The sequence below is a fragment of the Nicotiana tomentosiformis genome, chromosome 11 (genome assembly GCF_000390325.3).
Source record: "Nicotiana tomentosiformis chromosome 11, ASM39032v3, whole genome shotgun sequence".
In the NCBI taxonomy this organism is placed as follows: Eukaryota; Viridiplantae; Streptophyta; class Magnoliopsida; order Solanales; family Solanaceae; genus Nicotiana; species Nicotiana tomentosiformis.
The window spans coordinates 45,647,904-45,674,187 of record NC_090822.1 but is presented as its reverse complement, the minus strand read 5'-3'; the positions used below and the strand labels follow the sequence as shown (position 1 = coordinate 45,674,187).

The window sequence follows — 26,284 nt, the reverse complement described above, 5'->3', positions numbered from 1 at the left end:
GCTTGATTAATGTGCGATGATTGCGTCAGTAAAATCTCTGAAGAATCCTACGCAATCCCATATTCCATCCTACGCGATCCTAAATTCCAGCGTCTAAAAAAGGAAGGCTACTGCAGAAAGGATTCTAGTTTAAATAAATGTATATATTTTGTAGATAAAACTTATTTAGGTAGGGTAAATAAATAAACGTGGACATTTTTTGTAATAAAATTTTAAATAGTGTATAGGAACGAAAAAATCTCTATTAATTAAAAGACCCAACCGTTTGAATAAAAAGACCCAGCCCCATATCCTAACCCATAAACGATTTGGAGAACAACCCCCGGTCCATTAGAAGTATTTAATCCAACGACAGTAATTAGGTATTTGCTCTACAAGAGCGGCAAAGAGGATGTCATTGTGGTTGATAATCCATGTTCTTGTGCTTGTGCTTGAAGATTTTTGAAGTTAACAATGTTTTATGAAATGGGTTTGGTTCTTGTTTTATGTAGTCATACAAAATATATGGAAAAATGATAGTGAAAATATTTTTATCGATTTGGTTCCGAGGTCTGCTAATGTTTTTCATTTCCTTCCGTTGTGTATTTCTGGATCTGAACACTATATTTTTATATTTCTACTTTTGCTAATTATTATTTTCACAATATTGCGGCTCATTTAATGGTGTTTGCTTCAAAATTTTGATCTTTTTAAATTATTAAAATACTAGTAAATTTGTCCACGTTTCGCGCAGTCATAAAAAGATATTCTTGAATTTAATAACAAATCTTTTTCTAATATTTGAACATTAAAATATATTATCACCTTAAATAAAAGGGAAAGAAAAATGATGACCTCACAAAAGACCTTCATTAAAATTTCCAGGAGAAATTACTCTGAAGTGAGAGCAAATGCATTAGAAATCATGCACGAACATGAACATAAAATTTAAAAGATCATCTGTAACGATCCGACTTATCGTTTTAAGCATTAATGCCCCGTTCAGCGACTTAAGGTCTCGAACAGCTTCGTAATATGTATTATGACCCCCGCGGGTGTGGTCGAGTTTGATTTTCGGAAGATTCGGGATTAAATTGAAAGAACAATTCTCATTTTTGAAGCTTAAATGAAAAGAGTTGACCAGAGTTGGACTTTTGAGTAAACGACCCCGGAATAGAGTTTTGATTATTTTAATAGTTTCGTATGGTGATTTTGGACTTAGGAGTATGTCCGAAAAATTATTTGAAAGCCCGTAGTAAAATTAGGCTTGAAATGGCGAAAATATGAAGTTTAAGTTAAGAGTTTGACCGGGGAGTTTACTTTTTGATATCTTGATCGGAATCCAGTTCTGAAAATTTTCATAGGCCTGTTATGTCATTTATGCCTTGTGTGCAAAATTTGAGGTCAATCGGACTTGATTTGATAGGTTTCGGCGTCGAATGTAGAAGTTAAAATTTTTTAGTTTCATTAAACTTGAATTGGGGTACGATTCGTGGTTTTGATGTTGTTTGATGTGATTTGAGGCCTCGAGCAGGTTTGTGTTATGTATTGGGACTGGTTGGTACGATTGAACGGGGTCCCGGGTGCCTCGGGTTTGATTCGGGGTGGTTCCGGATCAAGTTTGGGTGTTTTAATGCTGCTGGTTGTTGGTTCTGGTGTTGTTCTTCGCGTTCGCGAGGAGCCTCTCACGTTCGCGAAGAAGGATTTTGCTGTTGATACTTTGTTCTTCGCGTTCGAGAAGAAGGAATTTTTATTATCCGTTATCTAACTTTGGAGGCTCATATCTCGCAGTGTATAAAGAATTTAAAGATGATCCAAAAATGAAAGTTGTAGACCTTTGTGTCTAGGTTTTAGAAAGGTAAACCATTTGTCATTTGGAGTTGTGTACAAACTGTTATAGTGGATACACTACATGCTATCTGGGAAGAGTTTGAAAATCTCTGTTGTATATGGATGATTTTGGTAGCTTATATCTCCAAATATATAAGGAATTAGGAGATGAGCAACAAACGCAAATTATAGCCCTTAGAGTCTAGTTTTCAGAAAGTTAAATCATTTATCATTTGGAGTTTTGTACAAAAGGTTATGACCATTATACTAGAAGCTGTCTAAGAAGAGTTTGAAAATGGCTATTGGAGAATTTGTTCATTGAGAACACGAGGGTAGGGTCACGAACGCGAACAACAAACCCCTTGGCAGCAGAATAAATTCCAAATTCGTCTCATTCTTCCATATTTGGACCAAGGAAGCTCGGGTGAGGCGATATTTCAAGAGCTTTTCAAGGAAAACATTGGGGTAAGAATTCCTAACATGATTTTAGTTAAATTACATGAATCTATTATTGTTTTTATCACTAAATTAGTGAATTGGATTGAAAATGGTAGAAATCCTCTAGACTTTAATTTACGATTTGAAGGGCGATCCATTATCGGAATTTGATAATTTTGGTATGGTTGAACTCGTATCGGAATGGGTGTTCGGATTTCGTAAAAATTTTGTCAGGTTCTGAGGGGCGAGCCCCGCGGTGACTTTTTAAGTTGGTATTTTATTATTCGAAATTATTTCCGATAAATTTTAATAAAGTTATACAATAAATTTGGATAGATTTGAGCTGTCCGCAGGTCAATTCAAGAAAGAAGGTTATTTTGGAATATCGGCCTAACTTCAAAAAGGTAAGTATCTTGCCTAACCTTGAGTGGGGGAATTACCCTTTAGGCATCGAGTCCTATGTGCCATTTGTGAAATATGAAAAGCCGTGTACGCGAGGTGACGAGTACGTACTCAGGCTTATATGTGCAAAATATATTGGGTTAAGGTCTTAGGCATATTGTGTAGTAAATTGGATAATTGTTGATATTTATTAAGTCATCTATTTTGCCATGCCTCAATTCGTGTTTGTTGAATTTATTTTTATATGTCAATTTGATGTGATTATTACTTGTATATTTATGTGAATTCCGAGAATTGATGATTTGATATTTCTTGGAAATTAATTTCACTATGGATTTTCCATCTGCAAATAATTAATTAAATAAGCTTAAGAAGCAGTGTTTATATAATTATTAAGAATTTAGATTAATGAAGGCGTTGCCCTATACTGAGTATTTTCCATCTCTGTTGATTGTTTGAGGTTTTATATACGTTGCGTGGAGCCTTGGGCTATTTGTTGAAAATTTTATTGATTCTACTACATATTTGGAATTCGGTTGTGGTCAATGGCAAATTGTGATATGAATTATTGTATTGTATTGTATTGTGGTTTAAACACTCTCCTTGATGTTATTTATGCTTCCTACCTTTCTTGTTAATGATATACATGTAATGATATGCATGTGCTCGAAGGGTGATGACGTGCCATTTGAGAGTGTAAAGCATGAAGGGTGATGTCGTGCCATTGAGAGTGTAAAGCACGAAGGGTGATGTTGTGCCATTATTTTTATATTATCATATATTCATGGAACAAAGGGTGTTTCCGTGCAGGCGAGGACGAGAGACATACATTATATTGTGATATCGTTTTGTTGTGTATACATTCATGCCTTTATCTTGAGATATGTGCACCTATGTTTTCTATGTGACTTGTAGTCGTTGTTGCTTACTGTGTACCTCCCACTTTATTTCCTTTATTGTTATTGACTTTTCTCCCACCTAGTTGGTATTGTTATATGTATGTACAGTGAGAAAGAGATAAATGCACGAAGGGTGTTGCCGTACCAATTGATTTGGTCTATATATATATATATATATATATATATATATATATATATATATATATATATATATATATATATATATATATATATATGCACGAATGTATTGCCGTGCCATTTGATATGATATGTTAAATATATTTCTCACGCCAGGAAAGTTAAATGAGGTGTCACATGGTGACTTTTATTTGAAAGAATTATATTTGAAAGATATTTACTTGAAATAAATATATTTGAAAGATATTTACTTGAAAGAAATATATTTGAAAGATATTTACTTGAAAGAATTATATTTGAAAGATATTTACTTGAAAGAATTATATTTGAAAAATATTTACTTGAAAGAATTATATTCGGAAGATATTTATTTGAAAGAATTATATTCGAAAGATATTTATTTGAATGAATTATAATGGAAAGATATTTATTTGAAAGAATTATATTCGAAAGATATTTATTTGAATGAATTATAATGGAAAGATATTTATTTGAAGGAAGTATATTCAAAATATATTTATTGAAAATGATTATATTCTAGAGACTTTTATTGAAAAACATATAGATTAAAGATGTATATCTTGAAGGACTTGATTAATTGATTGTACTTATGTTTATTATTCGTTTGAGCAATATTTATGGTGTTCATGTTGCCTTGTAGTTTAAATCACTAGTTGATTGGTGTTGCTATCACTGCTATTTGTTTTTTATTATTTTTGTATGCTATATTGCACAAGTTATTTGACTAGTGAGTGTCTTGAATGTACCTCGTCACTAATCCACTGAAGTTAGTCTTGATACTTACTGGGTACCGACCGTGGTGTACTCATACTACACTTCTCCATATTTTTGTGCAGAGCCGGGTATTGAAGACATCGGATTCGGACAGAGATTTGAGTATGATCGCAAGGATTCAAGGTAGGACTGCTTGGTCATCGCAGTCCCTTGGATTCTTTCCATTTTATTGTACTATTAATGTCTTATTCAAATAATATTGTACATTCGGTCCTCGAGATCATTCTATGTATTCAGTTAAAGTTCGTGATTCAGTATTACCAGTCTTGGGAGGTTGTATTAATTATCTGTTTTTAAAAAAATGGCTTGAATTATGATTATAATCGGCTTACTTAGTCTTAGAGACTAAGTGCCATCACAACGCCTGTGGTGGGATTTTTGGGTCGTGATAAGTTGGTATCAGAGCTCTAGGTTCATAGGTTCTACGAGTCACGAACGAGTCTAGTAGAGTCTTGTGGATCAGTATGGAGACGTCTGTACTTATCTTCAAGAAGCTACAGAACTGTTAGGAAATTTTCACTTCTTTCATTCCTGTCGTGCGGAATTTGTTGATTTTGGAATTTGAGCCTTTGTATCTTTATTCTCACACAAATTGTGAGGACACGTGCTACCGCATCATCTGAGCAAACACCCATGCATTCTGCTAGAGCCGCAAGACGCCGGGGCCGAGGTAGAAGCCGAGGTAGAGGCCGAGTAAGGGCACATGTCGCAGCTAGAGCACCTGTCAGAGTAACAATTGAGGAGCCGCCAGTAGCTCCGGTCGGGGGACAGGTACCGGAAGCACCTGTTGTTACCCCAGGATTTCAGGAGACTTTAGCACAGTTCCTGAACATGTTTGGTATATTAACTTAAGCAGGGTTGATCTCCGTTGCACCAAATATTTCACAGATTAGGGGAATAGCTCAGACTCTTACCGCCCGTACTCCAGAGCAGCATGTCTACATTGGTCAGGTTCTGGTGTGGTGCCGGTATAACCTGTTATTCCAGTCATGTCTGAGGTTAGGCCAGAGGCATTAGGAGAACAAAAAGGGCTTGAGAGGTTTAAGAGATATAGTTAACCTATTTTAGTGGCACAGCTACCGAGAATGGCCAGGGATTTCTTGGAAAGTGTCACCGTATTCTCCGCACCATAGGTATTATGGAAGTGAGTGGAGTTGCCTTTACTATATTTTAGTTGTCAGGAGCAGCGTATCAGTGGTGGCAAGTTTATGAAGAAGGTAGACTAGCCGGTGCAATGCCACCAACCTGGGCTCAATTTTTGGAGATATTTTTGAAAGGGTTTGTCCCCCAAACTCTCTGGGACGCGTGGCGCACAGAGTTTGAACAGTTGCGTCAGGGCACCATGACAGTGTCAGAATATGCTATCAAGTTCAGTGAGTTAGCCCGCCATGCACCTATCATAGTTTGTACAGTTAGAAAGCGAGTACGCAGATTCATTGAAGGACTCGATAATAATTTTAAAATATGTATGGCTCGAGAGTTGCAGACTGACATTTCATTTCAGCAAGTAGTAGAGATTGCTAGGATGTTAGAACGTGTTCGAAGTGAGGAAAGGGAGGCTAAAGAGGCCAAAAGGTCTCAGAACTTTGGAGGATTTAGTGGATTCTACTCTGCATCTATGACTCATCATGGCAGAGGCTCGGGCAATCGGTCAGCCCAATCTGCAATTCAAAATACTCATAGTGTTCCAGTTAATACTTTAGTGTACCATTGGAATGAGGTTCTTACAGTGGTTATTTCAGTTATCCAGCACAGACTCAGTACGAGCAGCCGCGGCCTCAGATAGGTTGTTATGAGTGTGGTGATACTAGACACATCAAGAGAAATTTTCCCAGACTTGGGAGGGGTGGATTTCATCATATTACTCAAGCTACAAGCTTTATTCCAGTTAATACTCCACGTGCACAGTCAGTTAGGGGTGGAGGACAGGCGGGTAGAGGGCGCCTAAGAGGTGGAGGCCCGACCCGTTGATATAATTGCTATGATTTGGCTGAGGCCGATACACCATATAGTGTCGTTACAGGTATGAATCAATTTACAATAAAAGGAGCACTATTTTTATTTTGATTCGATTCCGATTATCGAGGTGAAAACTCCTTTCACGCTCCTTATATGGTGGATTAGTGAATTTGTACTCCACTTCAGTGTTTATCCCTGTTGGGAGATTTTATGGTGTTAGCCCGTGTGTATCATTTTATTTTGTACATTATTGTGGGCTATGAGTCCAAAGGGTGACTTCTTATTACTCATTACAGTGGGTTTTGATGCGATTTCGGGATAATTGATTACAATTTTATGAATTATATGCCCTACCGGTATGGGGGTTCATTATGTGTTGTGGAAATTATTTATGAAATTTATTGAAAAGAAGAAAGAAAGGAAATTAAAATTTTCAGTTGGCACAATGTGCAAAAATACTTGTGATTTGGAGTTGAGGATGAGATCCTCACATTTTTTTTATATGGTGAGAAATAATTAAACTGGGCTATAAGCCGCGGTCGAAATTATATAAGGATGAGGTACTTGTGGTAAAAAACTTATGAGTTTAAATTCTCCTTTTGTGAAATTAAAATTTGTACTATAGTATTAATAAGGAGTCATGCCTGTTAAGCTTATTTGATAATTCTTTTATGTGTTTCTGTGCATATTTATCCATAATTGTGAGGAAAATATTGATTTTTAGCCCACGAGGTGAGTGCCCAGGTGGTGTTAAATGTGACTCGTTAAGTTGGGTAAATAATTATGAGGTCTTCATGCCTCACATTTTGCTGTAAGTGTTGTGAAAATTTGAAATGAGGTTTTGGTTAATATGAGGTTAATTGGCGATGTTGTAATCGATTATGAACAACTATTAAGACCAGAGATATGGTGATGGGCATACATATGATGTGCTTCATATCCTGATATTATTATGATAATGCAGTGCTTGTAATGCTGAGATTAGTGTTATTAATATATACATTGTGGTGCTTTGTTGGGTTGGGGATATGTTGTTAGGAGTTGTTTTGGTGTTACTCTGGCAGGTAGATATGCCCCATTTACAGGGGAGACTCTGCCGAAATTTCTGAAAAATTTGGGAGTTAGTAAAATTTGGGGGATTGAGACGTGCGAAAGAAGAGATAAGTTATGTTATGTGTTTGAGGGCGGACTCTACTTCTTATTCAAGGGCGAATGATCCTAAGTGGCGGAGAATGTAACACCCCAAAATTTTTTGAAGTACTTCAACACTATCAAGAAAGTTGATGTGTGCGTAGGCACGAGTTGCTATAGCCAATTGAGACTAATACCGTGCGTTGATGTGAAAATCAGGCCTTTTGAAAATGTTTGGAGTGTAAGAAATTGGTTTTAAAGTTTATAAGTATGGATAAAAGAAATAATCTCAACTGAGATGGTATTGTCAGACCCATGTTAAATTGCGGAAAATAGAATCACCTCCGAGTATGTGTGTAAGAATACACTCAGTAATTTAATGTCCTTAGAAAGATTCTTGGCACGTTCGAGGACGAACGTATGTTTAAGAGGTGAAGAGTGTAACGACCCGACTTGTCGTTTTAAGAATTAACGCCCCGTTCAGTGACTTAAGGTCTCGAGCAGCTTCGTAATATATATTATGACCCACGGGTGTGGTCGAGTTTGATTTTCGAAAGATTCAGGATTAAATTGAAAGAACAATTCTCATTCTTTAAGCTTAATTGAAAAGAGTTGACCAGAGTTGGACTTTTGAGTAAACGACCCCGTAATAGAGTTTTAATTATTCCAATAGCTTCGTATGGTGATTTTGGACTTAGAGTGTGTCCGAAAAATTATTTGGAAGCCCGTAGTTAAATTAGGCTTGAAATGGCGAAAATATGAAGTTTAAGTTGGAAGTTTGACCAGGGAGTTGACTTTTTGATATCGGGGTCGGAATCCAGTTCTGAAAATTTTCATAGGTCCGTTATGTCATTTATGACTTGTGTGCAAAATTTGAGGTCAATCGGACTTGATTTGATAGGTTTCGACGTCGAATGTAGAAGTTGAAATTTCTTAGTTTTATTAAACTTGAATTGGGGTGTGATTCGTGGTTTTGATATTGTTTGATGTGATTTGAGGCCTCGAGCAGGTTTGTGTTATGTATTGGGACTGGTTGGTACAATTGGATGGGGTCTCGGGGGCCTCGAGTTTGATTCGGGGTGGTTCTGGATCAAGTTTGGGTGTTTTAATGCTGATGGTTGCTAGTTCTGGTGTTGTTCTTTACGTTCGCGGGGAGCCTCTCGCGTTCGCGAAGAAGGATTTTGCTATTGGGACTTTGTTCTTCGCATTCGCGGAGAGGCTCTCGCGTTCGCGAAGAAGGAATTTTTGTTGTCTGTCGTCTGATTTTAGAAGCTCATATCTCGCAATCTGTAAGGAATTTGGAGATGATCCAAAAATGAAAGTTGTAGCTCTTTGTGTCTCGTTTTCATAAAGGTAAACCATTTGTCATTTGGAGTTGTGTAAAAACATTTATGGTAGATACACTAAAGGCTGTCTGGGAAGAGTTTGAAAATCTCTGTTGCAAAGGGCTGAATGTGGAAGCTTATATCTTGCAATATATAAGGAACTCGGAGATGAGCAACATACAAAAGTTATAGCCCTTGGAGTCTAGTTTTCAGAAAGTTAAACCATTTATCATTTGGAGTTTTATCCAAAACGCTATGACCATTATACTAGAGGCTGTCTAAGAAGAGTTTGAAAATGGCTGTTGGAGAATTTGTTCATTGAGAATGCGATGGGAGGGTCGCGAACGCGAAGAACAAAACCCTAGCAGCAGAATAAAGTCCAAATTCGTCTCATTCTTCCATTTTTGGACCAAGGAAGCTTGGGTGAGGTGATGTTTCGAGAGTGTTTCAAGGAAAATATTGGGGTAAGAAATCCTAACTTGATTTTGGTTAAATTACATGAATCTATTGTTGTTTTTATCACTTAATTAGTGAATTGAGTTGAAAATGGTTGAAATCCTCTAGACTTTAATTTAAGATTTGAAGGGCGATCCGTTATCGAAATTTGATAATTTTGGTATGGTTGAACTCGTATCGGAATGAGTGCTCGGATTTCGTAAAACTTTTGTCTGGTTCCGAGGGGAGGGGCCCCGCACTGACTTTTTAGAATAAAATTTTAAGTTGGTATTTTATTATCCGGAATTATTTTCGATGAATTTTAATGAAGTTATACAATTAATTTGGATAGATTTGAGCTGTCCGGAGGTCAATTCAAGCAAGAAGGCTATTTTGGAATATCGGCCTAACTTCAAAAAGGTAAGTATCTTGCCTAACCTTGAGTGGGAGAATTACCCCTTAGGCATCGAGTCTTATGGGCCATTTGTGAAATATAAAAAGCCATGTACGCGAGGTGACGAGTACGTACTCGATCTTATATGTGCAAAGTATATTGGGTTAAGGTCTTAGGCATATTGTGTAGTAAATTGGATAATTGTTGACATTTATTAAATCATCTATTTTTTCATGCCTCAATTCGTGTTTGTTGAATTTATTTTTATATGATAATTTGATGTGATTATTACTTGTATATTTATGTGGATTCAGTGAATTGATGATTTGATATTTCTTGAAAATTAATTTCATTATGAATTTTTTATTTACAAATAATTAATTAAATAAGCTTAAGAAGAGGTGTTTATATAATTATTAAGAATTTAGATTAATGAAGGCGTTACCCTATACTGAGTATTTTCCATCTCTGTTGATTGTTTGAGGTTTTATATACGTTGCGTGGAGCCTTGGGCTATTTGTTGAGAAATTTATTGATTCTGCTACATATTTAGAATTTGGTTGTGGTCAGTGGAAAATTGTGATATAAATTGTTGTATTGTGTTGTGGTTTAAACAACCTCCTTGATGTTATTTATGCTTCCTACCTTGCTTGTTAATGATATACATGTGCTTGGTAAGGAAGAGTGTAAAGCACGAAGGGTGATGCCGTGCCAATGAGAGTGTAAAGCACGAAGGGTGATGCCGTGCCATTTCATTTGTATTATCAGGTGAGGATGAGAGTAAAAGCACGAAGGGTGATGCCGTGCCATTATTTTTATATTATCATATATTCATGGCACGAAGGGTGTTTCCGTGCAGGCGAGGATGAGAGACATACATTATATTGTGATATCGTTTTGTTGTGTATACATTCATGCATTTATCTTGAGATGTTATTATGCACTATGTGACTTGTAGTCGTTGTTGCTTACTGTGTGCCTCCCACTTTATTTCTTTTATTGTTATTGATTTTTCTCCCACCTAGTTGGTATTGTTATATGTATGCACGAAGGGTGTTGCCGTGCCAATTGAATTGGCATATATATATATATATATATATATATATATATATATATATATATATATATATATATATATATATAAGAGAATGAGACTAGTACACGAAGGTATTGCCGTGCCATTTGATGCGATATGTTGAATATATTTCTCATACCAGGAAAGTTAAATGAGGTGTCACATGGTGAATTTTAGTTGAAAGAATTATATTTGAAAAATATTTACTTGAAAGAATTATATTTGAAAGATATGTACTTGAAAGAATTATATTTGAAAAATATTTACTTAGAAAGAATTATATTCGAAAGATATTTATTTGAAAGAATTATAATGGAAAGATATTTATTTGAAGGAAGTATATTCGAAATATATTTATTAAAAATAATTATATTCTAGAGACTTTTATTGAAAAACTTATAGATAAAAGATGTATATCTTGAAGGACTTGATTAATTGGTTGTACTTGTGTTTATTATTCGTTAGAGCAATATTTATGGTGTTCCTGTTGCCTTACAGTTTAAATCACTAGTTGATTAATATTGCTATCACTGCTATTTGTTTTCTATTATTTTTGTATGCTATATTGCACAGGTTATTTGACTAGTGAGTGTCTTGACTGTACCTCTCCACTACTCTACTGAGGTTAGACTTGATACTTACTGGGTATCGACTGTGGTGTACTCATACTATACTTCTACACATTTTTGTGCACAGCCGGGTATTGAAGATATCGGATTCGGATAGAGATTTGAGTATGATCGCAAGGATTCAAGGTAGGACTGCTTGGTCATCGCAGTCCCTTGGAGTCTTTCCATTTTATTGTACTGTTAATTTCTTATTCGAACAGTATTGTACATTCGGTCCTCGAGATCATTCCATGTATTCAGTTAGAGTTCGTGACTCAGTATTATCAGTCTTGGGAGGTTGTATTAAATTATATATTTTAAAAAAATGGATTGAATTATGATTATAATCGGCTTACTTAGTTTTAGAGACTAAGTGCCATCACGATACCTGTGGTGAGATTTTTGGATCGTGACATCATCAAATCAAAGTTACAAAAATCTATAGTCGGAGCAAATACTGACTTCCTTAAGCTCTTGTGACATCTATGTTGTTCAACTTTTATTTAATTGTGCGTTCATATAATCATGAAGTAACCTCATTTAACTTAATCTTAACTGGTACCATTGTCTGGTCAATCATTAATTCCTAGAACAAATGCATTTTACATTAGTCACACATATTCCATCAAGAAACAATAACTATAGAGTCTACAAATATAATGAATATTATTTATTTGCAACACATATCAAATAATCTATATTATATTAAAAGGATGGTAGTGAAGCATGTGATTAAGCCAAGTGGCAAGCTAAAATGAAGCCACTTGGCAATTTTAGGACAACAATAATAATTAGAAATTATAAATAAAAACATAATTAATGGAAGTAGTTGAATGAAATAGATATTATACATAATCTAAATAGATCTTATATAAATCTAATCTATATATCTATATTTATACTTATATGTATATCTATATTTATATATTGATCCACTCATAGATTTTCTTCTATATTAGCTAGAAATATGGAGGTAAAAAATAAAAAATAAAAAATAGAAAAACATAAATAAAGATAACATATGACTACTTATACTCTGGAGTAAGTTACAATACAGAAAAACTAAAAATTTACTTAAGATATTAAAGATTTAATGATTTTAAAAATAAAAAAATTCAAGCGGCAAAATAAGATCTTACATAAAATATACAAATTATTTATAAGATAAAAAAAAAATAGCCAGTAAAAATTATTTTAATAACAAGAATAATAAAGTCATATTAGTGTTGACAAATCGGGCAAACAAATATTTTATACGCAATAAATATTTTTTATATAATTAAAAAGTTTAAACTTAATAAGAACAAATCTTAACATGATAAAAATAGATATTAAATTCAGACAAGCTAATAAAAAGCCACATAACAATGTAATAAAATTAAGTATTGAACAATATAATAGCAAAACTAAGGAACAAATAGAGAAAAAAATCAAAAAATTCATCATACAAAAAAGAAGGTTAAAACTTATTTAAATTTGAGAGGTGAAAATTTTGTTTAAGCATGATAAGAAATGGCATGCATGTGGATAAGGCCACATAACTAAAGTCTAATAGATAAAATAAAAAATAAAAAATATTAAATAATAAAAATAAATTAGAAATAATGTGACAATCTTTATACTAAAAATTACTTTAGAAAATAGAATAAAGTAAGTATACAATACTTAAAAAATTTATGAAATGATCATAAAATTCAAGTTTTGCTTGATAAAGAAAAATAAGAATTTGATACCAAATTAAAAAATTTAATATACTAAATAAATATCTCATGTTGGTAATTTTACTAATGAAAATTACAAGCTAAATATTTTCTTGAAACTAAAAGAGAAAGAAAATTTAATTGCATGTAATACAAAAAATAATTATAAAAAATTCAATAGATTTGAAACAATAAAAGAACCTATGTATTACTTTTTAGACAATTAAAAATTATATTTTTAAATAAAACGTGATATTATATGAGTATTGGCCAAAAATATTTGTGTAGAAAGCTAATCAAAATTACTTAGTAGGGAAGAGAATGTATAAAGAGGAAAATATAGATAGTGCGATGACACTTATATTTTAAATTTATTTAAAATATATGAATTAAATTATTAAATAATACTCAAAAATATTATTTATAAATTTGAATGGTGAAAGAGTTCCGAGTAAGAGAATAATAGTGTAAGAATACATTAAAATTTAAGCATAAAAAAATTATATTCATTGATGATTATTAATAGGGTCATAAGCAAGACATTAAGTCAATTTATAAGCTAATAAAAGATCACATTACAGTATAACAATATTAAGTAATAAATAATGCAATAATTATAGGCAAAGAACAAAAAGAGAAAAAAATTATGTCTAAAAATATAGAATGATAAGACTTATTTGAACTTGAGATGAAAAATAAAGCGGTAGTAAGAATTTTGCTAAAATAATATGATTTATTATGCTCAAACAAGACAGTTCACAACGTTATATGTTTAGTATTCAATTTCATATTCTCCGTAAAATAAAATACAAAGTGCCAAAATCAAGAGGTTGGATTATTACGGTATAGAAAAAGATAACATGTTATCCAATATGAGATCTGAAAAATGATTTCATATCCTGCTTCTTAATTAATATTTAATAATTATTTATATAGAAGGTTAAATTTTAAGGTTATTTTCACATAGTTCAAATAATTCAAATCATAATTTGACGTTGTTTATGTCCGCGCATCGCGCGAGTACTAATATTAGTATTAGTTAACAGCATTCGGAGAAGGCAAAAAAGATGTCACTTAGGTGAGGAGCTTTCAAGCTCTTTCCAAGATAAAATCTGATGAGTCTTTTCGGCTTCCTAATGCAAGGGAATTAGTGTTGTGTTTTTATTAATGGGTTTTGAGTTTTTAAATATAAGTTGAATGAAAAGAATGAAGGGAAAATGACCAAAACAAATTATCAAAAAAAATTGTTCGCAGAAAGCAAAAAAGGAAAAGGAAATTAAACAATTTGGTATTAAGGAGACTTCTGGAGATGTTAATTGAAAAGGTAAAGTCAGACTTTTTGCCTGCACATATTTTGCCAGGTGCAATCTTTAAAATAATATTGTCCTTTTTTGTCAAAATAAATAAATAAATAAAATATGTCTAAAAGGAGACTTATTTCATACACAATTCAGTTCTCTTTTAATATATGATTATTTATGAGACCCACCTTTTTTGTCCTAAAGATTTAGTTTTTCCAAAATGTTATTTTTACTCGCACTTTTGACTCAACCAAGTTTAAATACACTTACATTTCAACTCTTAAATTATCTGTAAATATATACAGCGCAAACATATGTTCCAACTTCCAATTATGAATATTATAGAAAGCCTTCATTTTGTTTAAATTTGATGAACCTTAGATATCCAAATGCACCACAAAATCATACTGATTGAGACCTCCCTCCTGACCTTTTTTAATCAAAATGGCCCACATACAATGTAAAATAATTTGAAAGCACAAAATATCAATAAAGTTCTAATCTCAAAAAGAAAAATTAGAAATGAACATTTAGAACAATTAATGTGATATAATGGTTACAATAAATTTTCAAACTTAAAATAAAAATAAGAGAGAGTTCACCTCACCAGTGCGTCCTTGGAAAGGAGATGCATTTCCAAAAAGATTCAGCCATAAAGAACGACAGTAAATCTTGAAAAAACATTGGTATTTGTAAAGTTAATAATTTCTCTTGATTTAATTTCAACTTGGGTTTAGAGGGTTAGGTTGAGAGTTTAAGAGTGAATGGAGAAGGATAAGAGATGAAGAGGAGGAATGATCTAACGTGAGATTCAATGAGTTTTATCCTCTTTTAATTGACATGACATGAAATATTAATCTTGGAAAGGGAAAATAACCAAAATACTTAATGATGTTCTACATTTTAAAAGAAAGTAAATGAAATAATGAAAGGAAAAAGTAAAATAAAAATCATTTGATATAAAAAAAAATAGAACCGAATGAAAACGAACACCGACGATAAATTGGTTACAGAATAGTTAGAGTTAGAACAGTATCATTATATGTATGTATAATAGTTACTCAATATATTCAGCATGACTAACCCTCTGTCTGCTTCATCCTATACGAAATGAATTTGCTAATAGCCAGATTTCGTAGCATTCAATCAGTTCCTGCAATCGATTTCGTATTTAATGTTGATTACTTCAAAATGCCTAAAATTAGATAAGTTCATCAGTGGTAAGGTTCATATCAATTACCATGTTAGAAGTAATTTGCAATGAAGAGTTCACAGTTCCAACTAATAATTTATCAACCAGATTAAACATCAATAAAATATGAAAGAGAATTGATTAATCTCAAAACCAAAATGAAGGAATTTACCTTGGACAATTGGGAGAAAGAAACGAAGAGAGAGAAATTTATCTCTAGCAAGTAGCAAGTGAGAGAAAGAAGAAGAAGAGAAGCAACGTTACCACAAAAAATATTAACGATGGGCCTATTATATGCCGTGGAAAGAAGGATGGGAAAAGGATGGAGGCATGCATATTTAAGACGACTATTCAAATTATTAATTGAGCACTAAATAAAGGAAAAGGAGAAAAATTTAAGAAAAAAGATAAATATTAATCCTAGTTTCTAAGAGGTGATGCCTCTTTTATATGTATATATATAGAGAGATTTGCAAAATTGTTTTTCAGCCAACTACCAAGAAAGAAAAGTCTTTCCTTTTGCATAAGTCGACAAACTATCTTAAATTTTTTTTATTGAAACAGTTTCTATTAGAATTGAAAATTATTATAAAAAACTCTTCTTCAAATTTTTGAAGCAAACTCCGTCGTTAGCAGGCTTTAAGAGGAACTAAAGGTTCTGTTATTTTTTGGTATTGCTATAGTGGAAACCTTTAAAATTTTCTCTTTGTTTCATGATCAGTTTGGTAGATCAGTAACAAAATCTGATTTTTATTTTTATTTCATAATGCCATAACAGTCGGATGTCTGTGTATTTACTGAGAAAGAGAATTAACGACAAACCAAGGAGTTATGGGTTTAATGGTTTTTATGGGAGGAAAGGGAGGGGAAGCGGGTCTGAATAAGTTATGATTAGGATACGGGGCTGAGTTTTTTTATTCAAACGATTGGGTCTTCTATTAATAGCCTCCACCTGTCTATCCGTTAAAACAAGAGCAATTTTGAAACTTCATCTAACGGTAAGGGTGTATTCGATCCGATTATATAACGGAGGGTACATTTAAATAATAAATAATAGAGGGGTATGTTTAACCCTTTTCCCAAAAATGTATAACATGTAATTTATGTCATGGCCCAAAAACTAATATGTGTGAGTGGCACCCAACATTCCCGTGTCGGACGAAACACGAAATAAATAATATGAATTCGAATCACAACCCAAAACGACATCAAGTCTAATGAAAAAATAGCACGGACTAACCAGTTTTTGCATTGGTAATTAAAAAATAGTTAGCGTTTGCATATTGAAAAATAGCCACTATTTTGCTGCAATACGGAAAGTTTCAGCATAATATACTAGAGATTGATGCACATGTGTATGAACTTCCAGCATATTATGCTAAAACTCCAACACACGGAAAGTTCCAGCATAATATACCGGAGATTGGAGCACCTGTGTATGAACTTCCAGCATATTATGTTGGACCAATATATTATATTGGAACTCCAGTATATTATGCTGGAATATTTTTCGGATTTTTGAACAGTATTTTCGTTCAGATTTATCTTTACATGAAAAGTGACTAAATTTCAATTACTTTTAAAACTGTGGCTATTTATCAATTATCACTTCTAAATCTGGCTATTTTTGAATTTCACCCGATAAAATGTCATAAGCATAAATATAGAGTCTGATGAATCTTATAACAACATAGAAGCCAAATCAATAACGTAGGATCGGGTACATATAAGTCACGAGGTTCTGAAAGAAGAATAAATACAACAACTGTATGACTAGAAAATACAAAAGCGACATAATAACTCCAAGCATCTAGAGGACTAAAACAGGTGGCTCACCATGAGAATTGGCAACCAACTCTGATATCTCACTCACGAGCCGTACTAGTGTTCAGAACGTATCTACTTATATATTTGTGTTACTAAACACTTAAGACAGTCAAATTGATCTCCATACTATCTCAAATTAAATCACCCTACATACACATTGAACTGAAGGGAAGAAATCGTAGGGTCTTTTTGTATCACTACTCTGAGCGTGTAATAATTAAGTGATAATAAAACTTTAAACTTCCTCCATGCATGATAGTTGCCTAAATAAACCCGGAAAAAAAAATCATGATTTTAGTATATCGTTGTGTTGTTGGGGCATCTATGTAAAGAATAAAAATTAAATATTAAAAATAAGAGCAGTTTGTTAGAACATGAAAATTAAATGTATCATAGTTATTACCAATTAAGTCGCTAAAAGGCCGCCTTCGATCGATTTCAAACTCTTGGAAGATTCCAGCATTTCTTTCTCTCCTAAAAAGCTCCGCTGAAAGTTCTCAGAATTTAAATACTTTTTGCTTCTGCAAGTAACAAAGAAAATAGGAAATATGAAGTTATCTGTGAAAAGTGAAAAGCACCGTATATATCAATACCCTCTTGGTGTCTAACAGAGAAATGGAGAGTTTCTTTAGTAGTCATAAAGCATCAATATTTCTCCAATTGCGTCAATGTATGCTCTGAAATTGCATTATTGAATTTACTCCATCTACATTGACAAACACAAAATTTTACCTGTAAATGCGATAAATTCGAATGTGCGAGGGAAGTGATAAATTTATATGTAAACAACATCATTCTTATTCAAACCTTTTGGCGGAGCTCTCATGAAATTATCTACAATGCAATAGTCATTTGGAAGTCAACCCAAACAAACTCAAAATAAGATATACCGGTAAATCTAAACCCATCATTCGATTTATTCCCGTAACTTCTAACAACAAATGCTCAAGGAAAAAATTGGGAAAAAGGATGAGGATAAGACGTTCTGTTGGCCCAAAAGAATCTATACAATATTGCTAGTTGTAAATGGAGGTGTTGGCTGCAGACCTTTAAACCATGAATCCCTCGTCACAAATTTAATTTGCAACCGTTAGTTTGCTGTGTTTGGAAACCGTCTCATTGAAACGTTTCAAGAAACGTAATAGTAAATGCTAATAATGAGACACGACATAAATATTATATTTTTAATTTTCTATCTATTTTTTAGACATGAAATAAAAGAAAATTTGAGAAAAAAGACAAATAAGAATGATGGCTTTAGAAGACTGCCACATCACCGGGCCAGTTCCAGCTTTATATTTATATATATATATAGATATAGATATATAGATTTATATATAGATATAGATGCCCTAAACAATGAAGTTTAATATTAATTTGAATATTTATTTAAAGATTTTAAATTATATATACTGATAGTATAATGATTTTTACACTATTATTTAACATGTTATAGTAGACAAACTTATAATTCATTGTAAGTTACAAATGAATACTACTATTAATGTAATTACCTTTTAAGCGATATAATTATGGAAAAAAATATTAATACATCGGTGTATAAAACTTAAACTCCTCAATAAATTGTATCCCCTCTATCAACTTATATGACCACGAGCTATCTATTTTGGACGTCTCACAAATTTTAAACCATTTTATAGTAATATTGTCCTATATAATTGTTTACCCTTAAAATTGAATAACCATTAAACTTATAGTGTGGCTCTAAGAACACGTGATTTCACTTAATATCAATTGATAAATATGAGGATTAATAACATAAATAAACTATAAAGTAAAGCAAACCAGTGTTAGAATGGAACTCCGCCCTCGAGTCTGGATATCCTCGAACTGGTTGATGCAAGAACAATTAAAATATAACAAGATGATGAACAATCGTATAAACGAGAAAGAAAATTGTATTGGTTTGATCTCTGTGAATCGTGGTCTACAAAATGATTAGGACTCCCCTTTATATAGTAGAGGAATCCCACTTATGGTATATTTCTAATTATAAAAGGAAATTCCATGATTAGTTAATTAACCGTTTCTGATTCGATCCGTTCCGAAATTTACGCCATGATCCTCGACCAGTCACCGAGATTTACGCCGTGATCTTCGACCAGTCACGGATGTCTCGCCTTTTCGTTATTATGCTATCTTCGATCTTGCTCGATGTCTGTCTCATTTGGCTTCGATCGCTACTAGCCTCGATCTCGACAGGTACCTCGGTTCTGAACTCGGTACCTTGTCCTCGTATTTTAGTCAACTCCGTTACGAGGTCGTCCTCCGATGCGGTCTCCCGGTCTCGGTCAAACAGTAAAATCCATATACAATAATATCACATGAGCTTTCAAGAATCCAAATTCAGTTAATTACAACTTTTATGTCATGCATGTGATTGAACCACAATTGCTAGTCTTGGATTGCCCACCAAATTGGATTGCCCACCAAATGAAATGTTGTAAATTTCTCGTAACTAAGGTATACTAGTTCAAGGATTTTTATTGTAATTTATCTACTCCCTCCGTTCCACTTTATGTGAACCTATTATTTTTTTGTCAGTTCTAAAAATAATGACCCCTTTCGAAATTTGGAAATAATTTTGCTTAAACTTATAATTCTACCCTTAATGAAAATCTTTTATAACCATACAAATATTCTGATCCCCTTTTTGACTTGTTTAGGACCACAAATTTCAAAAGTCTTCATTTTTTCTTAAACTCTGTACCAAATTAAACAGATTCAATAAATTAAAACGGAGGGAGTAGGAGTTATTTAGTATTAATATTGTGGTTATTACACTAGTATAATATAAATAAGAGAGCCTGAGTACGAGTGGTACTCAATAAGTATCCTTGAACGCCACTCGCAACGAAGTAGTGGTAAGAATCAATAAACAAAGTACTCTTCATCAAAACCTATACATATATTATATTCAACAACAATAATATGCATGTAACCACAATAACTACATCTACGGCATATAACCAATGCACAAATAAAGCATATAACAATATGTACAAATAAAACATATGATATCTCAATATCCATCTTCATTGATTGATTCGTTTTTTTCTCTCTAGGCGGTTTTCTCTCTCGACGCTCGTTAAGCAAGGGATGCTAACGTACGCTGATCCCTAAAAATGGCTCGACAAAAGAAAACGACTCCATCTCCTCCGGCAACAATGGGTGACTACGACTAGAGGTATTTAACAACAATTATATTGGTCCTGTAAACATTTAGAAGTTTCCTTCCTCCTAAATTTTAATCTGTTGAAGAGGAAGTTGAATATGGATCTAAATTGAAGAACAATTTTCCTCCGAAAGCGGAAGAGAAAATTAACAAAGGTAAGAAGAAATTCATACTCCTCGAAGACTCCAATTCTCGGAAGCTGGAACCTCTGCACATCCAACTCCAGTCGAAGATAGAGTTGCACCTTTGAGTCCACCAAAGGATATTGCTACAGCTTTGAAGCCGCAAATATGACGAGCAATCGAAGTTCACAAATGGGTAAACCCTTATCCTATGTTCCTCCTACTATGCATAATGGGAAATTTGTGGTCAAAGTTGTTAAGGAAGATATAAACCGCAAGAGTACTACTGGAATTCTACTCTAATTGGTTATGTATATGGTCGATGGAGAATTATGTTTATTAGGAATGGGATTATGTTTCAAAACCTAAAATTCTTCATCATGATGAAGTATATTATATCTTCAAGTTCCAGATAGTTGAGAATCTAGATTTAGTTATGCAGGCATGGCCTTATACTTTTTATAATAAGCTAATTTTTTTGAAGAACTCGGTAATTGATTTTTATTTTGATCCTGAATATTGAGTGTTATACCTTTATGGGTTAAATTCTCGAGACTTTCAGTGGGGTATTGGTCAAGTGAAGCTCTGAATAAATTGACTAGACTTGGGAAAACCTTTATATACTGATAAATTTACTGCTGAATATGATAGGATCTCTTATGCTAGTGTTAGTAGAATCTGATATATCACATTCATTACCTGACTATATTAAGATTGATACTCCTTCTGGTCTAATTCATCAACAAATAGCTTATGACTGACGGCCTAAATTTTGGACTGATTGTATAAGGTTTGGCCATGATGTCTCTTCTTGCTGAAGGAATGAAACTAAACAAGAGGAGGCTGAGTTTAAAGAGGTTCCACGAGAGAAGAAAAGGAGAAATAGAAGAGGAGCAGGTGATTACACGTGTGTGGCAACATAAATATTTGATCAACGAAAATGTAGCAGGACCCCCAGCTAAAACTGAGATTGTACTGAAAGGGGCTGTAGAAGAAATCCCAGCTAAAACAACTAAGACTGCATTAAAATGTGCTGAAGTCACTGCAGGCAACTTACAATAGCAGCATGGGAAAGCTGTATAACCCTTTCAGTGTGTCGCGACCCAAATCTCACCAGATCGTGATGGCATCTAACCCAACCCGTTAGGCGAACCAACCGACATAAAACACAATCCAAACTTAAGATCATCAACTAAATAATAAAATAAGCACACAAAATTTTGATAAAAACTATCCTAAGAACTAATGTGATAAGTTATGAGCAACTAAGAGTAGAAAATTAATATTGATATGAGAAAATACATTATATGTTTGAATATACATAAACAAAATACAAGATCCTAGGCTACCATAAATAAATGACAGCTAATAAGTATAACGCTGATATGTCTTCAATGCTCACTCCCGAACTCCACAACTGCTCAGCTCTAAAATCTGCACACAAAGTGTAGAAGTGTAGTATGAGTACAACCGACCACATGTACTTAGTGAGTATCAGGACTAGACTTAACGAAATAATGTTGAGATTTTAGTCAAAAGACACTCACTTTATATATCATGTGCAATTCATAAGCATTCACAATAACCGAGAAATAGTCAAAAAATATAAAATATCAATAATAAGGTGCACAGTCAAAGAGGAAGATCATAAGCATACTTCATCAAATAACAAGTTATATATATATATATATTTATATATATGCACCAAATTCATATATAAAGGAGATATGCAACAAGTAGTAAGGACTCAAATATTATATCATTCCGACACCCTCCAAGTATCCAATAACCTGCTATCAAGTCTTGTGCATGTGTAAACTACATGAATACGTATATTTAAATGATATGCTCATGTTCCTATGTGAGTTTAGAATGTCTATGCATGATAAAGACTCTTACTTGGTACCAGAAACTGACACAAATCCATGTGTCCACAATCTTGCGTGCACACTGCCGGTGGAATTTCAATGTTCAGTGACTCTAGAGAGGCGGATCCATAATCACACACAACTAAAACATTCATACGTCCGGACAAATATCCCAATACAGGAACGATCCACATGCCTAATAAATATATTAAAATGGGAACGTGAATCCACGCGCCCAACAAATGTCTCAACACAAAAACATAAATTCACAAGCCCAACAAATGTGTCAACATAGGAACGTGAACTCATACGTAGAAATAGTCTCAGATGAATGATGAGAACTAGATATATATACTACCATGGTGCATATATGAAGATAGTGTATGACTATGCAGTTTTACCATGTAACACAAATACATAAAATACATAATGTTTAAGTAGAATGTGAACAATGCCTGTAATTTTATTTTAGCATGAATAAGATACCCAAGTAGTCATCCAACAACTAGTCATGACATACAATATCCTATCATGTTACACTAGCATAAGAGAGATACCTATAACATGATACTAGCATGTGAGGATGCACATAGAGTCCTAACACAAGTAAATCAAGTAAAGCATATACAATGAAACATATGCCAAACGAGGTATAAACAACCTAAAATTTATCTAGAGTATGGTACAACCTCGACATTCACATATATGCTCGTTACCTCGCATACATATCGCTCCCAACTATGTAGCATGTAGGGCATAAGTCCATTTTTAAAAAAATCCCCTAAAGTCAAGATTAAGCATGAAACTTACCTTCTCCAAAACAAGCTTCAACCTTCAAAAATACTTTTTTCTTTTACTACGGCCTCCAGTCACCTACAATCTAGCCAAATAATACTCAATATAGTCAAATAATACCATAAAAATCAATCCTATAAAAGAAAGATTCAATCTTTATCAAAATCTCAAAAGTCAATAAAAAGTTAAATGGGCCCACAAAACCTAAAACCAAAGTCAAATTCTATTGACTCATAATCTCATGAGTTCAAATATGTAACTTGTTTCAAAATTCAAGTCCAAATTGGTGTTGAAGATCTAAGTCAAAATCCTTCAAAGTCGAGCTCTCCAGTCTCCTAAGATGGTGAAGAATGAAATAAAAATTACAAAATCTCGATATTTATAGTTGCTAAAATTTCTACCAAACAGTGATGGTCGCACTTTGAAGTGCGAATCACACTTTTCAAAATGCTAAGTGCTGTTACAAATTGTCACGACCCAAAATATAATCTGTCGTGATGGTGTCTATCTCAATACTAGGCAAGCCGATAACATCAATAAGTCCCGATTTCCTTTAAGTTCGAAAAACATAATATTTAAATACAGTACAAAATCCCACAAATACTGATACGAACACTCCCCAAAACCTGGTGTCACATAGTACATTAGCATCTATTATGAATACAAATCTGAAAAATACGGTCTATAATAGTCTGAGACCAAATACAGTAAATAAGGATACAGGGAAGGAGAGGCAAGGTCTGCGAAACACGGCAGCTACCTCAGAATCTCCGAAAAATCCACTGCGTTAAAGAATCAACACTCGCTATGTCCGAAAATACCTGAATCTACACACGAAGTGCAGGGTGTAGTATGAGTACAACCAAGTCAGCAAGTAATAATAATAATATATTAGGAACTGAAGATGGTGACGAGCTACATAGTTATAGTTTACTTTTAGTAATTCTAGCAAAGAATAGACATGCTTTCAAATCCAGCAGTTTAGGTCAAATCAATTCTAGACAGTTCAAGTTCATGTATTCCGGATATAAAATCTTCCAAAAAATTTCACAACAATGTTAGATAGCAACTAAGTGAAACAACAAATGAAAAGCAAGTACAACCTCTCAGGACAATAATCACTCACTGGGCTCCCAGCCCTCAGCACTCATACTCAATGGGTACCCGCGCTCACTAGGGGTGTACAAACTCCGGAGGGGCTCCTACAGCCCAAGCGCTATAATCTGCACGGACAACTCACATGCTATAGTATCAATATCTGGATCCGCACGGACAACTCACGTGCTGCATAGACAACTCACGTGCTATAGTATAATATCTGGATCCGCATGGACAACTCACGTGTTGTACGGACAACTCACGTGCTATAGTATAATATCTTACAATCAGGCCATCGGCCTCGCTCAATCATAAATCTCTCCAGTCTCTCAGGCTCTCAACAATCATAAAATCATCCCAAACAACAATGATATGATACATCAATAATGGACAATAGAGATTGGGATAAAATAATCAAGTAAACTATGACTGAGTACAAAACAACAATTAAGCAGATATTTCAACATGTACACGACCTCTGTGGGTCCCAACAGTACCAACATATAGCGTAAACATGGTTTCTAACATTACTTACAGTCAAATTTCCACAACACATAGAGAGCACATAGCTAACAACAAGTTATTCAACTTTACAGTTTCTACGGGACGGACCAAGTCACAATTCCCTCGGTGTACGCCCACACGTCCGTCACCTAGCATGTGCGTCACCTCCAAAGTAATCACATGATACCAAAATCTGGAGTTTCATACCCTCAGGACCAGATTTATAACTGTTACTTACCTCAAACCGTGATATTCTTATTCCGCTAAGCCTTTGCCTTGTGAATTAGCCTCCAAACGCATTGAATCTAAACACAATTAATTCGATTTAGTCAATAAAATTTATTGGAATTAATTCCATAAGAAAATGCTAATTTTCCATAAAAATCTGAAATTTAATTCAAAAATCGCCTGTGGGGCCCACGTCGCGGAACTCGAAAAAATTACAAAATTCAGAAGCCCATTCAACCACGAGTTTAACCATACCAATTTTACCAAAATCCGACCCCAACTCGACCCTCAAATCTTCAATTTAAACTAAGAGGGTTTTCAAACTTTTCCAACTTATTTCACCAATTAAATGATAAAAACAACCATGGATTCGGGTAATTTAACCAATATTGAGTTAAGAACACCTACCCCGTTATTTTCCTTGAAACACTCCCGAAAATTGCCCCTTCTCGAGCTCCAATCTGTCAAAATTGGAAAATGGGACGAAGTCCCATTTTCAGAACTTAAACTCTCTGCCCAGTCATTTGCTCTACGCGATCGCGAACATTCCCACGCGATTGCGAAGAAAAATTTTCCACCGCCCAGATTTAACTCTACGCGATCGCGGACTTTCTCGCGCGATCGCGTTGCATAACATCATAAACCTACGCGATCGGGGACCTAACCATACGATCGCAAAGCACAAAACGCGTGATTTCCATTTCTGCCCCATTTCCTCTACGCGAACGCGGCCTTCTTCACGCGTTCACGAATAACAAACTCACATAGCTACTCGACCGCGTCCCGCTTCACGCGATTGCGAAGCACAAAATATCACTGCCTCAAATTAACCCTACGCGATCGCAGATATCCCCACGCGATCACGTAGAACAAAACCCCTCATTGACCAACTAAGCCTACGCGATCGCAGACACACTCACGCGATCGCGTAGAAGGAAAATAGAATCAGATATCAGAAAATTCCAGCAGCTGTTCAAGTCCAAATTTTTAATCTGTTAACCATCCGAAACTCACCCGAGTCCCTCGGGACCTCAACCAAATATTC

At 34.0% G+C, this 26,284-nt stretch overlaps 1 protein-coding gene and 1 long non-coding RNA gene across 2 annotated transcripts; one reads left to right on the top strand and one right to left on the bottom strand.

Moving 5' to 3' along the window:
* The first annotated feature begins 5,715 nt into the window (after positions 1–5,715).
* Positions 5,716–6,267, top strand: LOC138901368 (uncharacterized). Its single transcript, XM_070189125.1, has one exon. It carries the CDS (start codon positions 5,716–5,718, stop codon positions 6,265–6,267), a length of 552 nt encoding a protein of 183 aa, XP_070045226.1.
* An 11,064-nt stretch (positions 6,268–17,331) lies between these two features.
* Positions 17,332–18,453, bottom strand: LOC138900927 (uncharacterized). Its single transcript, XR_011412280.1, has 3 exons — positions 18,236–18,453; positions 17,832–18,134; positions 17,332–17,691 (listed from the first exon to the last, which is right to left on the bottom strand). It is a non-coding gene; the product is annotated as an uncharacterized lncRNA (long non-coding RNA).
* Between the last annotated feature and the right edge of the window lie 7,831 nt (positions 18,454–26,284).